General features: G+C 42.3%; 1 protein-coding gene across 2 annotated transcripts in view; it reads left to right on the top strand.

The window, feature by feature from the left end:
- XYLT1 (xylosyltransferase 1) overlaps positions 1-14450 on the top strand; it is a 206855-nt gene that overhangs the window by 183545 nt on the left and 8860 nt on the right. For both annotated transcript variants that reach the window (XM_072877552.1, XM_072877553.1), the window contains 2 exons: positions 142-337; positions 6589-6922. In XM_072877552.1, coding sequence (XP_072733653.1) covers positions 142-337; positions 6589-6922 — 530 coding nt within the window. The remainder of the gene's footprint in view (positions 1-141; positions 338-6588; positions 6923-14450) is intronic.

Below are 14450 nucleotides of genomic sequence, written 5' to 3'. Positions count from 1 at the left end.
AGTCATGAATACATTTGAAATCTCTTAATGTACAGTGGTGAATTTTCTAGTTGAGATGAATGCTTCTTAAGCCATTAGCTCCAAGTAAATGGAGATTTCATGTCTCTCTTGTGTAACTGATGAGCATGTGCTGTTTTACAGATACTACCCCATGGGCCATCCAGTTTCCGTCCACCTTTACTTCCTCGCTGACCGTTTCCAAGGCTTCCTAATCAGACACCACGCAACCAATCTGGCTGTCAGTAAACTAGAAACTTTGGAAACGTGGGTGATGCCAAAGAAAGTTTTTAAGATCGCAAGTCCACCAAGCGATTTTGGAAGGTTACAGTTCTCAGAGGTAAGTATTCGTAGCCGCCCATGCAGAATGTCACGAGCCTCTGAAGAGATTGCATACTAATTCAGCAGCCTTTGGAAACTGTATTTCCATGTAATTTTTAGGTGAGAGTGGCTCTCTAGCATAATGCATATCCTCTTCATTGAAGGATATACTGTTGCCAGTTCGGATCTGTGGTCAACCCTCACTTCTTACGCTACTCTGAGTGTCCTCACTCCCTCTTGTTTTAAGAACAAACTGAAGGCATTTACTGTCATAAAAGAGGCTCAATAACTTAGAAGTTTTGTGATTATGATTGTTGTGAGTGCTGTGAGAGATACCTGGGAAAAATGCCATGTTTCTGCAGCTCCAGATGTGAACAGGGATGTGGTAAGCGTTCCTCTCAAGAGTATGCTGAAAAAACCCTCATAAAATTACTGATAGTCAGACACCGATGCACATGTGAGCAGAATATTGATGCTGTAACACAAAAGAGAAAATTATCACAGTGGTGGCTGAGATTTCCCACAAATCCTGCTATTTCTTCTAGGAATTTGTCTCGGGATCTGACATAGAGTGTAAAAAATGTACCCAACAGGAAAGTTGACCACTAATAGAACCCGACATCTGTGTTCTGTTTTAAAGATATAACTGTCTGAGCAGTTAATTTCATGATTTTTCTTGTTAAGCCACAAATTTCAATTAAGGTATAAAATTGATTGAACAAATGTGTTCCAATCATTATGGCCAAGTCTATAAATTACCATCTTCTTGGGCAATTAAGAAATGCCTAGGTAGGATTCAGTGTTTTGGTGTGCATGGCAAATTCATGACACTAATGTGCCATTAAAGAGATGGATGGAAAGTGTGTTTCATTTATCAATGCGTCCGATGGTAGGCTTGCCATTTCATGCAGTGATAAATGGTCATACAAGCTTTAATTCTTGTGATTTGTAGGAGTATTTCTGCTGTTTATTTGGTACTTTTAATCTCACTTTCGGCCTGATGCCTGCTCTGGATCCTTCTTTTGAAAGCAACCAGGCTGGCAGCAGGAAGAGTTTTTTCTAATTGTATGATGAAAAGAAGCACGTTGATCTTAGTGTTGTAGAACTCAAAAATCTTTAGAAAGAATACATCTGACTTCATCTCAGTTGTAGGGCAGAAACAAACCTGGGACCAGAATGTACTTGCTGGCCACTTGCCAGGTCCCCCCTGGCCCCAGTGCCTTGGAACCAAACCTTTTTTCCCCAAAACCAGCCCTGCAGCAACCGTGAGCCTGATCAACAGATGTCCTGGAGCAGCAGTGCCCAGCATCCCCTGACAGGGGAAGTGGTGGCATGTTGGTGGCCTCTTCGCTGCGCTGTGCCCACAGCTCTGTGGAGTGTGTCGCCCTGCAGGGAGGATCCCCGGATCCCACGGGACCAATGAGCTGCTCTTCACGGCCTCATAGACCACGGCTGGTCTGTAAGCAGCCCTGTAGGAACTGCTGCTGCAGTGAAGCTGTGTGAGTGCAAAGCATGGGAAGGGTTTCATCACTGGTGAGCTTTTTTCAGGCTAAGGAAACATTTTCTTCTATTTGAAACACACAAAAAGAGTTTTGGTGGCTGCTTACTTGTTTCATTATTTTTTCTTGCCTAAACTCTTTAGTTGTCCTGTCTTTTCATAGATGATTCATATTTTAAAAGACCAGGAGGTACAAAGGAAATCATTTAATCATTTCTTAATTGTTTATTTTAGTTTCTGCCTTCCCTTGGCCTGCAGGCATCTCTGTCTCTGAGCCAAATTATTCTCTCAGTTACCTGTTACAAATCCAGCATTAAGCTCTTCAGCTTCAGTGTGGCTGGAAAGCCTCTGATCTGCTACTGCTTATTAAAATGGCACTTCTTGTCAAAGTCCGGGAAGTGTAAAACAAACTTAGCAGTTCAGCGAAGATGAGGGCATCAATGTTTGCAGGTTAAGTACCAGAAAAGACACTTAAGATTGGTGTTTATTGGGACATATAACTGCTGGGTTTTCAACAGCTTTTACCCCATGATCTGGCAGAAATTTGAAACTGAATGGGGCCTTTTTAGCTGAGAACTTTCTTCCCTCTCCCAGCTCACACCAACGGGACCGACAGGAAGAGCACAAATATGCCACACTGAATGTGCTGCCGGGTGTGTTTGTGACCCTGATGCATAACTGAAATTGCAGTGGGGATGATAGGATCTCTCCAGTCAGCCCTTCCTGCTCCTTTGCTTTGTTTCTCAGACTTTGCTTCCCGAGTAGCAGATTTCACCTTACACCATGTAAAGACAAGTGGAAAAAAAATCGGCTGGCTGGGCTGCCTAACAGCCAGTGGGGTTAATGATAGCGTTTCAACGGCACACGGCTCCTGCGCTCAGTCTTGGGCTGAGTAAAATAAAATAAACTTACAGGAAATCCAAGAGAGACTATTTCCAAGCATGAAACTCCCACACCTCCTAAAATTGGCTTGTGCACAGTGCACACAGTGCGTATCCTACCAGCCTGGGTTCATGACAACTTTTACATGGAGGGCAGAAGATTGATTTGCTGTACAGTACTAAAAGTCTCAGCTCAGCGTGTATCAGTTGAACACTAAGTTCATTTCTGGTCTTGTTAAGACTTGCGATTCATCACAGAGAATAAAATAAACTAGGTGGCAGGCAATTAGTGTGCATTGTGTGAACCTAATGGTCCTGTTTGTGGTGAGCAATGAGACACAAACCCATAATCAAGGCATAATTTATCTTGGGAAAATTTTATCTTGGGACTGAACAGAGATAGAAACAGGAGTTTTAAGCCAATGAGAGAGTTCCAGCTTTCCAACATACCCCATGCACAGTGCCTGCTCTTGAAGCTCAAAATCATGGTGATTAAAATAATGATGTGGAAAATGTCAGTTTCTGTGCCACATCCCTTCATAATTTATCAGATATTCATTACTGCTTGATTCCATCCCATACTTTGTGTATTCCATTTGAAAGTGAAAGCCTACTTACAATGTTTTAAGGGGCTATGAAAAATATTATAGGACTGTAGTATCTCTTGGCCTGTAAAATCAGACATCTCAGTACTGGGAACTCAGCTGTGTAGCGTTCAAGGGAAGAGGTATAAACCTCTGACTAGTGCTTTAAGTAAAATTCCCTTTAAAATACTGTGCTTCTAAAACCAGCTTGTACTGTAAGCTGTGAAGCATGGGAAAGTATGTCCCCCAGCTGGAAACTGGACATAAAGGGCAGGTCCTGTAAATAGATGTGTGCAGCTCCCCTTCCCTTCCCTTCCCTTCCCTTCCCTTCCCTTCCCTTCCCTTCCCTTCCCTTCCCTTCCCTTCCCTTCCCTTCCCTTCCCTTCCCTTCCCTTCCCTTCCCTTCCCTTCCCTTCCCTTCCCTTCCCTTCCCTTCCCTTCCCTTCCCTTCCCTTCCCTTCCCTTCCCTTCCCTTCCCTTCCCTTCCCTTCCCTTCCCTTCCCTTCCCTTCCCTTCCCTTCCCTTCCCTTCCCTTCCCTTCCCTTCCCTTCCCTTCCCTTCCCTTCCCTTCCCTTCCCTTCCCTTCCCTTCCCGTGGTGCACAGCCCCAGGCAGTGTCAGCACCTTGTCTTGGTCTGAGCCCCACGTCTGGGGCAGGCAGGGGGTCGCAGGGTGCCTTGCCTTTGTGTTGCTGAGGGCCTGCTCTGCGGCAGTTACTTTCTCCTTGTTGTATTTGTGCTGTTGTTTTCATGGACCTGCACACCCTGACAGTGGTGTTGTGACAGGCTCTCATGGGAAGCGATCGCCACCAGCATGAGAATTGTCCCTTCCTCTCCCCTCTTCTCCTGCCCCTTGGCTGTAACTTTTGGTTTACATTAGGGAACCCAGTAACATGCCTGCACAAAGCTTAACAACCAGCCAACAATTTTGTTATAATTTTTCCCCCAAAGCAACCTTCGCTCTTCTATTCTACTCTAATAAACCTTTGCGCATATGAACACATCTCAACATCTTTTTGTGCAGCCTGGTTGTTGAGCAATGTCACCTGGAGGTTGGAGCATGGGGATTGTAACTTTCTGATTTCTTTTCCTGGGGATGAGAGACTAAAGAGGGGGAAATAGTTGTATGTTGGGGATGAATGTTTATTTTTTGAGGATGGCATAAGCTTTCTTTGAGGAGTTTTTCAGTAAGAAATACTGAATGTGGTGGAAAGAGCTTCCTTATAGGGTTTTCTTTGCCTAGGAGAGTGTAGATTTGTTTCGCATGTTGTGGCTTTATTATTTCCAGGTCTCTTGAGCTCTGGTAGGTGTAACATGGCCACATTCAGTGAAGGTTGGCGGAGTAGATAATAAGATCTGGTCAGGAAATTCTCTTTCTCAGCTTATTTCCATACATATTCAGTCGGTCTTGTCAGGAGAGTACGCACTGACAGCTCCTCGAGGCAGTCGATGCTTGGGTCTGATATCTGGGCTACGCTGTCTGGTTTGATTAGCTGTTGTGCTAGGTGACATACCTCTGAAATACCAGCAGTTCTGTGTTGATTGCAGAGTAGTGGAAGGCTCATTTTGTCTCATATTCTGCAGTGTCATAGTCCGGTAGGAGGAATTCATATGATGACAGATGGATTTAGGTTTTTATTCTACTGGCCTTGTAGCTTTTTGCTTTCAGTCTTCCTGTAATTTGTCTGCCAACCACAGTGATTTATTTAGAAGGGATTGGGGGCTGGACAGTTTCCAGTACGGGTATCAGTGGTGGTAGGCATCAGGTAATTGTTACATTTTACGGATTTGGGGGGATTTTGGCACTATATTGGAACCACTTATTCTCATCAAATGAGATGAAATCTAGAAGAAAAATCTCTGAAGCAAATGAGCTACAGTTATTTGTTATGCTTTCAGGAAAGCAGGTTCTGACCATGCCCATGTGAGGTAAAGATTAGGGACAGGGACAGCTCTGTGTTGGGGAAATCTTCAATATCCACATATACTGAAAGAGGGGATCCTGTCTGTGTGTGCATGGGCCTCCGGAGACTGCTTGAGAGAATCCCATGGTTTCTGTAGTATAGGGAACAAATCAACTCTTAGGTCATCTACACTGTTTGTTTGGAGATTAAGGCTGAAAAAGACCTCAAGGACTATTGAGGGGTTTCGTACCAGGCTGGCCAAAACATCTGTATGTCTGTCCAAGGAATGACGTCAGATGTCTGCTTGCCAAAAGGAGCCAAGGGGTTCTCCTGTTCTTCACTTCAAATGGGGTCCCTCAAATCCTTTTGTGTTTGATATTGATCACTTTTGATTTGAGATCATGGGAACAGGACCTCATGGGCACTTCCTCCAAAAGCAAATATGCAGCCTTCAATACTGCGGTCCACCAGGTTGCCTTCTTAAGAATTGATGGAAGTGGTTCGTTAATGGTCAGCCTCATAAATGCATGCTAGATTTAGTGCTAGGATAGTAAAATGTCTTTCAGTTGGCCTAAGAATGCCAGTTACTACATTTTCATGCTATCCGGTTAGAGATGCTTATTTTCAGTAGTGTACAAGTGTTAGCGGCAACAGCTTGTAAATTTGTATCATCCCGTGGGTTATGGGTGAACCATGAAAATTCATATAAAGACCAGTGAAATATGAAAGCTGCTAGGAAAAAGAAAGGTCCATTAAATATTTACACTAGATTGTGAATCAGCTGCTTTACTGTTAGTTAGTGAATAAATAAAAAAACAATCTCACTGTTGTGACAGTTAGAAAAGAGTTTACCAGAAATAGCTTCCCACATCAGGCAGGAAGGGAGTGCAAGGAGACAGCATCTCATGGCTAGATTGTAGTAAAGGACCTGATGTGACTTGTCCTAAAGTCAGCAAAAGCCTCTTCCTTGCCCTTAGCAGTAACTGGGTAGGTCTCTACTGCAGGATCCGTCTCTCAAATGTATCATATATTTTCACGACCCAGGAGATGATGGGTCATATTTTTTTCTACGCATAGCCTGTGTTCAGGCTTGGTCCTTTATTGATTGCTTCCATGTGGAGGAAAAGGAGAGCTGCTATAGCCTGTTACATCACTGTTAATGTAAAGAAAACCCTTAAATCAATCAAAAGTGGACAACTGGACCAAAAAGCCAAGCCTAGCATTCAAGGTTTTCTCATATTTGTGTACACATTATGATCTTAGGTCGTGTTGCCATCAGCCTTTATGTGTATGCATAATTCATGTCATGAAATACGATTTGTGCATCTTGAGAGCCTGTATTTGATGTAAGGGTCTTAGATACTTACAGAGATGATGGTAGCAGCAATGTGGTCTTCAATTTCAGATTGGCACCGAATGGGACGCCAAGGAAAGGATTTTCCGGAATTTTGGAGGACTCCTCGGGCCGACAGATGAGCCAGTTGGCATGCAGAAATGGGGAAAAGGCCCCAACGTCACCGTTACTGTCATTTGGGTGGATCCTGTTAATGTAATTGCAGCAACGTATGATATTCTTATTGAATCCAGTGCCGAATTTACTCACTACAAACCACCTTTGAATTTGCCCCTGCGACCCGGTGTCTGGACAATAAAAATTCTGCACCACTGGGTACAGGTAGCTGAAACCAAATTCCTTGTTACTCCTCTCACCTTCTCTAATCGGCAGCCTATCAAACAAGGTAAGTTTTATTAGTTGGTACAGCAATAATACAGTTATTGTGTCTGTATTCACTGTAAATGCTGCTGTTAAAAATGAAGTAGCATTGTATTGGAAAAGGAGAAAAGAAAGGAATTTTATAGATACTAAATCAGAAGAAATTGTTGCACTAAGACAAGCAAAAGTGTCTGTATCCAGTCCGTAAAACACAGCCACTTTGAACAAAAGGCTATTTATATCTTTAAAATATGCACAGTTCAGAATCCAGAGAACTTCAGTCTCCCAGTAATCTAACAGCTATTGTAAAAGCCATCATTTAGAAATAGAAAGAAAAATGGACCTTTCTGTGCTGCTTTTCATTCACATTTGCTCATAAAGAGTTACAGATGTTTTAAACTGTTATCTTGACAAAGTCTGCGTGTTTAACGATAAAAGCATTAATACACAAAATGCTGAATCAGCCAAAATTACCCTAGGCCAGAGCTCACCTGACATATTGTCAAGTCCAGGCATTCACTCTTGCCTGATACCTGCCAAAACCTGCTCAGTCATGCCAAGCAGTTGTGTTACAGAAATATCTGTGGATATGGAGATCCCAGTAAGTACACTATCAGACCCATGCGGACATTTTTTAGAAACAAACCATTTTCTTCCCTGCCACAGCAGCCCTGAGCCATCCAAATACAGCGGTCATTCTCAGGCTGCCAGTGTCTACAGGCTCCCAGCAGCAGTTTGCACTGGCACAGGCATTGTTTGAGTGCTCGGGTCTTCAGCCAGTGCCGAGGACCCTGGGCTGGGAGAAGAGGGAACGTTTTGTAGCCACACCTGTTTTCTTATTCAGTAAGATCAAAACAAGTTTGTTGCTATGAATATCTATACCATTCTTCTTAACGTGTTCAAGTGCTTCCATCTGCCTGGTATTAATATTCATAACTTTAGATATCTTAAAGTTGCTAGATACATGAATGATCCTATTAAGTTTTCCGAAGTTCTTCTTCCTGACAAGGCAGCAAATAAACTGAGTCAGGCATTTACCTTCCAGCATAACGTGCTGCCTCTGTAATGCAAACACCACCAGACAACTGCTGAGAGCTAATGCAGCCCTTATCTTGCTCAACAGGAGCTTGATTCTACACATTTCTCAGCAGAAGAGCTAACTTACTGATTTCTTCTAACGTTTGGTGGCATCGTTTCTTAAGCAGAAACTAAACCACCAGCAACCTGCTGCTGTTATTAGCTAATAGGCAATAATAAATTGTGAAGAAATGCCATGTGTAGAAGGAACACATTTTTAAAATTTGAGGCAACCTACTTCTAAACACAGCTGTTACTGACTTGTCTCCTGGAAATTAATGAATTCCATGTTCTTTGCTCATTTAACAGTTAAGGCATAAATAGGATGGAAAATGTGGCACGTAGCTAGCAACCTTGCTGCTTGTCCCTATAACGTGAGAGCCCTGTGGACAGTTAAGTGTGTCTCAGGCTTCAGCCATGAGGCCACACTTGATGGTGTAAAGGCAAAACTCCCTTTGGTCCAAACTGTGAATCTGGAATAATTCCACTGAAATTATGGAGTTATTCCATATTGCCCATTGATACGGTGGGAGAAGATCTGGCTCATATTTTTTGTTAAAGGGCCCTGTTCATTCATATGGTAACTAGAATCTACTATAGGAATGAAATATAAAGCTTGGAAACAGTATTATCTAGGAAAAGATCCTCAGGAGTGATTTGCTACTGATGATATGATGTATAATCTCCAGGTGTCTGAGGTATGAAGATAAAGAAGAAAATTAATTACAGGGGCATATAGTGACACTCCACGGTAGTTAGAATTGTATTTACAATGCAAATTCCTGTTGTTTGCGTTTTTTAAGGCTTTCTGTCTCAGTGACACTCTCGTGCTCTGTGCAGGCAATTGTCATTTAGCTTTGATTTCCAGCTTCTGTCAGTTTGTCACCACTTTATTATTTAAATATATTTTTTCTCTGCCAGATGAAGGCATTGTGAGAGTATGACAGAAGAATTAGAACTTCTAAAAGAACAATTTCTGTTACTGTTGTAAACAATGCGAAAGCTGCCAAAAATCTTCTGAAATGAAGGGATAGTATTATTGTCTTGTCTTAACACTGAAAGTAAAACATACATCAGACTTAGCCAGTTGTCAGCAGAAGAGGGGAATATGTTTTATTAGGGATATCTTTACAATTTTGTTATTACAACAATCCTCCCTCACCCCCACTGCCCCCCCCCCCAAAAAAAAAAAAAAAAAAAAAGAGGGAAAAAAACTCGTATAGCTCTTGTCAGAAAGATTACCCTGGGAAGTAATTTGCTGCTCCAGAAGCTTTTTGAATGACTGATACATTTCATACCACTTTGCATGTCATTTGCTTGATAATGATTTACCCCCCTCCGTCTCATATACTCCAGATGTAGAAACAGGAGTCCACGTAGTTACATACATAAAAATCTGTATGTGGTCTTGTGTGTAATTTGTCTGTGTCATTCTAAAAAGCATTTTGCACAAATCTGGCAGCAGCGCAGCAGCCACTAAAATATTGTATCTTGAGAGGATGAACACAACAACAATCACTCTATTTCCTAAATCATTACTTATCCACACATCACTTCAGCACAGAGCACAACAAGGCAAAGTTGCTTTCAGTTTCCCAGCATTATGAAGGGAGCCACTGGCTCCTCTTTTGAATAATCAAAGTGAAATGTGTTCATTCCTGTATCATTACTCTCAAAATTCATGATTACAATTAAAAATAACAAAAAAATCATGGGACAGCTACCAGCAAAGGTGTTTTGTTTAGCAGTTTATAAAAACAGCATATGCAGCTAGTTTACTCATTTTCTATTCCCATTTATTTATTAATTTTGGCCTAGAGTCTATGCATCCAAGTAAAGCCATACAGGGAAATAAAGAGCAAGTGTTTTCTTTGATATTGCGTCCAGATGTGCATAACTGACAGAATGTAAATTGTTTTAAAAACACAGATTCGTTGACCTTTTCAAAACCTGGATCTATAAGAGTTAGAGAGATCAGCTCTTATATGGAATTACTGTGTATGCTGGGAGGTTTGGGTGGTTCCACTGTAAACGAGGCTCCCAAAGCTATTTCAGTGGGAAGTCTAGAATCTGATGTTATTTATTCTTTCTTGCTCCTTTTCGCCCTCCAGTCATCCAAGTCTGTGTCTATTTTCTCTGGTGTGAGCTGTGTCACTGATCAGCTCTGCCTTCAGCAGATCCTCTGGCTCGAGAGTGCCTTCAAGTGTTTGCCTGGTTGGAGAAAGAAAAAAAGAAAAGAAAAGGAAAATTAAGTGAATTTGTGAGATAAATCATTTGGAGAAATCAGGTTCACTTGCTCCACCAGTGTCTCCTTCCCCCTACATCCTGCACAGCCAGATTCTGTTTTATTCTTCTTCTAAATGGCGATTTTGAGTTTCTCACCATATGGCTGAGTGTGTTAAAACCAAGTACTCCGTGCTTACTGTAAGGACATGGGAAGGCTGCCAAGGACCAGCAGGATGCCGCAGGATTAAATTGTGCCAAGGCAGAGAGGGAATGTAATATGTGGAGGAGACAAAACAGGGAGAAGATCAGAAGAAGATCACTAGCAGTGATAATGGGCAGGAATGGGGGTTTCTTGCTGTCTGCTTTAGGCAGCCTGAGTTTAAGTGCAGTTCAGAGGCTCAAGGCCAGATGCCCAGGTCCCCTGTGTAGGGACTGGAGAGGCAGAGCCAAACAACAGGTATAATTCAGAGCATTTAGCCAGCAGTTCACAGACTATAATCCAAGCTACCAAGTAGATTTCAATTCCTAAGAAAACAGCAAATTCGGTAGAGGTTGTCTCTGCATCCCCATCATCCCACTTTCCCACCCTTCCATGCTCTGCAAAGTCCATGTGAAGCAGTCATGCCAAGTGTGATCACACATGTCTCCCTGGGGCACTGAGAGGGGCAGAGAAAAAGCCAAAGCAATTTCATTTTTAAATTTGAGTTTATATTCATGGCAAAGTTTCCCAGCTGGAGTGACGATAATGAGTTGTCATGCGTTTAATGTATAGTACGTGTTTCATTAAAGCTAAATAGGTTACTGTGAGCCAGGGGACAGATTCACTTCTGGGGCAGAAAAAGCCCCAAACCTCAAGCTGATACCAAACAGCTGGTATTGGATTGAAAATAAATAAATAAATGAATAAATAAAACCCGTCTTCCTTCAAACAAGGAGGGCAGTGAAGAAAAGCATTTTCTCCTTTGCCTTAAGAGAGACCTTTCATGTTCAGTTCTTAGCTTGATCGCATGCCCCAGGCATGGGGCTTCTGATCTCTGCTGCTCTGCAACAGGACAGGGAGCCTTAAATGCCAGCTCCTGGTCCCTGTGCCCTCAAACTGCAGCCGCCTCTTTCAAAGGCTTGATGGCATTAGCAGACATACTGTGATGCACACATGCATCTCAAAGGCCTTTTAACCTAATCCATATTTATAGATCATCTTAATTAAGTATATACTGGGAAACCTTTGTTTTGCCGTTGGTTGTTTGCAGTGGCTCAATCAATTCTAATTGCATCTATACGGATTATAAAGTGGGTGGCAACTTGTGTCACAACTGCTGTGATTTCTTTAAATTAACCAGAGGTAACATGACATGTTCTTGATAAACACAGTAATAGCAGCAAGCAAGTGCATGGCTGCAGAAGAGTAGACATGCCCTGGAATCGTCATTCTGAGAAAAACCCTGAAGACAGGGATTTGCTTCGAAATTTAGTTCAGATCCAGTTGACAAGGAGTCGATTAGCTTCACAGTGAGCAAATGCAGCACTGTCTTGTTTGCTGCAAGAGAAAACAGACAAAATGTCAATAAAAAATTACCTCTTTGCCAGGGGGTTTCAACACAATTCAAGTAAAGAAATAAAGCTGTACATTCTCTGTTGCTTTAAAAAAACACAGGTCTAGTGCTTTAATGTGTACCAAGGTAACCACATTTTTCATTCCTTAGCCCACACTCTGTCTAAACTCATTTACTTTTTCTGCAAAATTAAGAACAAACCCACACAAAAACGCTGAAATCCCAGCCTATGCAGCTGACTACAGGCTGTGTATTTAGTCCAAAGAAGTTATACTAAGAAAAGTCAGTTGAGAAATGAAGTGCCCTGCCAGAGTGAAGAGCAAACAAAAATGGGGGACAAAACTAACTCATTTTTTTAAAGCTATAGTTTAAAGTCAGTGGAATATATTTTGCATTGATACATGTCCTCCTGAAGTCAAAGGGCTATTTGGATGTGTTTGCTGGCAAAAAAATCTGGTTTAATGTCTGCAACTCAACTAATTTTGAATTGATTGCTCTGGCTGTACAGATTTAAATGTCTAAACACCCATCTCATAGGGGCAAGTCTCTTTATTACTTTTTCATGAGCAAGGACTGAAGTGTCAGTGCTTTAAAAGCATTCCCAGTAGCTCCAGCCTCCTTTTATACAGTATTTCAGGGCTTGAGATCCACACTGTCCCCCTCCTGTCCCAGCCAAGTAAGTTATAGAGTCATGATTATCTCTCTTTTGTTCCTCCTTTAATGCAAAGAGGAATATCCCACATCTGCCATAGCTTGGATGAGCAGCATCCTCCTTACTTTCTCCTGTGAACTTTTTAACAGACTTGGAAGCTCCAGGAGAGGGTTCTGGGTTGAATCCTCAGCATTTCCTATTGATTAGTCTATGTAGCTCTGCACTCAGATTGCTGTTGCCCAGCTCCTTATAGGGCATGCAGACACCTAACTTGGGGTGTTTGTTCTGCTGTGGGGCCAAGCAATCCCTTACCAGTACCATGTCAAGGTTTCATCGTGCGTCTCACAGCGGAGAAGCACATTTTCACTGTGGACAGCAGTAGCCCTTAACACACTGAAAAACATAGTGTTTTGTTCCCTTTAGTACTGTCCTCAGCAGTCTTTTCCTATCTGCTGATATTTGTGTGTGGGTTTTCAAAAAAGTTTATCTTCATTAAACGCTGTTACTGTTGTACCTGCCAGGAAGCCCTTGCAGCACAGCCAGTTCTGGAGCAGAGCACAGCAGTCACTCAGTGGCGCAGACCAAAACAGCGGTGTGTTGGTGTGAGAAGCACAGCATATCTGACACAATTACAGCAATAGCAGAGTGGAGAAATTTAAATTTGTGGAAGATGCTGAGGTTATCACCCTTATATTAGCAAAAGCAGCCCACTGATCTTAAACAACAAAGGTCACAGACTCAGAAAAAACGGTGATCTCCTGCTGCATGGACAGCACTGGCTCCTACAGTTTCTGTAGGTTTCATTCTTTCCAGTCCTGATAATCCACCAAGTCCTGAAGCCTGGGACAAGTGCAAGGCTGAGCCAGAGAGAAGAGCAAGTTCCATTTCATCCTGTTATTTGTCTGAAAAAAGGTCTCTCTTGTTCCATGCACTAAACACATGCACGACAGGCTTTAATTCAACAAGCTCTCTGAATTGCCTGTTTCAATCAGACGATCCTGCTAGTAATGCCAACTCTTATTTGTTTTGGGATTTTTACTTAGAATGTTCCTATTTAATTAATATGTTGACAAACAGTCTTCCATATTTAATTGCTTCTAAAGGAGGAAATTTAATCATGTACTTGTTCTGTTTCTTAAACTGCAGTGCTCTGGCAGAGCACACTTCTGACACATGTGCATGGAATAAACTCATTTTGACTAGAGGTTATTGTGGATATCTGCCATTTAAAATGAGGAGTTTAGATGAATGCAGGAACAATTAAGTGATGTATAATGGTGACGGGGATGTGCCGAACTAATTTAATTGGGGATTTGAAGTAATCGACTTGCACAGTATTTGACATTAAAGACTTTGCAAATGTAACAGCGAAGCTCCAATTAAATGTCCCTTTTCACTCTAAATAAATGTACTGATGTATTGCCAACGCCTGAGATGCTGGCCTCTGCATGGAAGAAAGGACTCAGTGTCAGGCTGCAGTGCAGGCAGCAAGGACATGTGGAAGGAATCGTAGCTGTGAATATGTAATTCCTGGCCTCTAAACGCTATCGGAGTGCGGTGGCTTTCCTAGCCTGGAGCGCCCTGAATGGGCCCATTTTGTGTTCTAGGCAGTGTGTATGTTGGCAGAGCTAAACATATCCTCTGTGCTGCTGGAGCGAGGATGCTAGGGAAGTCAGCTGAGAACAGAAAAAAATGCTTGAAAATTTACTCCCAAGAGGCACTCAGTGAACATTTGGAGGGTCCTATTCTGATTTTATGAGCAGCACCTTGGTCCGCTCTCAGACCTTAAGACGTCAGCCAGCCTTAGACGAGGGCGGTCTGACCCGCAGCGTCCAGTTCCAGGTCTTTGAAGGCATTATCACAGCCTGACTGATTTTTACTGCAATACTACAGATCTGGGGCAATGTACTGCATTTTGCTGAGGTAGAAAAGTTGCTGTAAGGAAAGCAACCACAATGCAAAGAAAAGCATCATTAGGAAACAGTTGTGATCCATTATTTGGCACAAGACCTTGAAATACAATTGTCATTGGAGAATACTTTGCC

The sequence above is a fragment of the Ciconia boyciana genome, chromosome 13, assembly GCF_034638445.1.
Source record: "Ciconia boyciana chromosome 13, ASM3463844v1, whole genome shotgun sequence".
In the NCBI taxonomy this organism is placed as follows: Eukaryota; Metazoa; Chordata; class Aves; order Ciconiiformes; family Ciconiidae; genus Ciconia; species Ciconia boyciana.
Note: the sequence above shows the minus strand (reverse complement) of the source record. Positions and strands in the feature narration are given on the sequence as shown.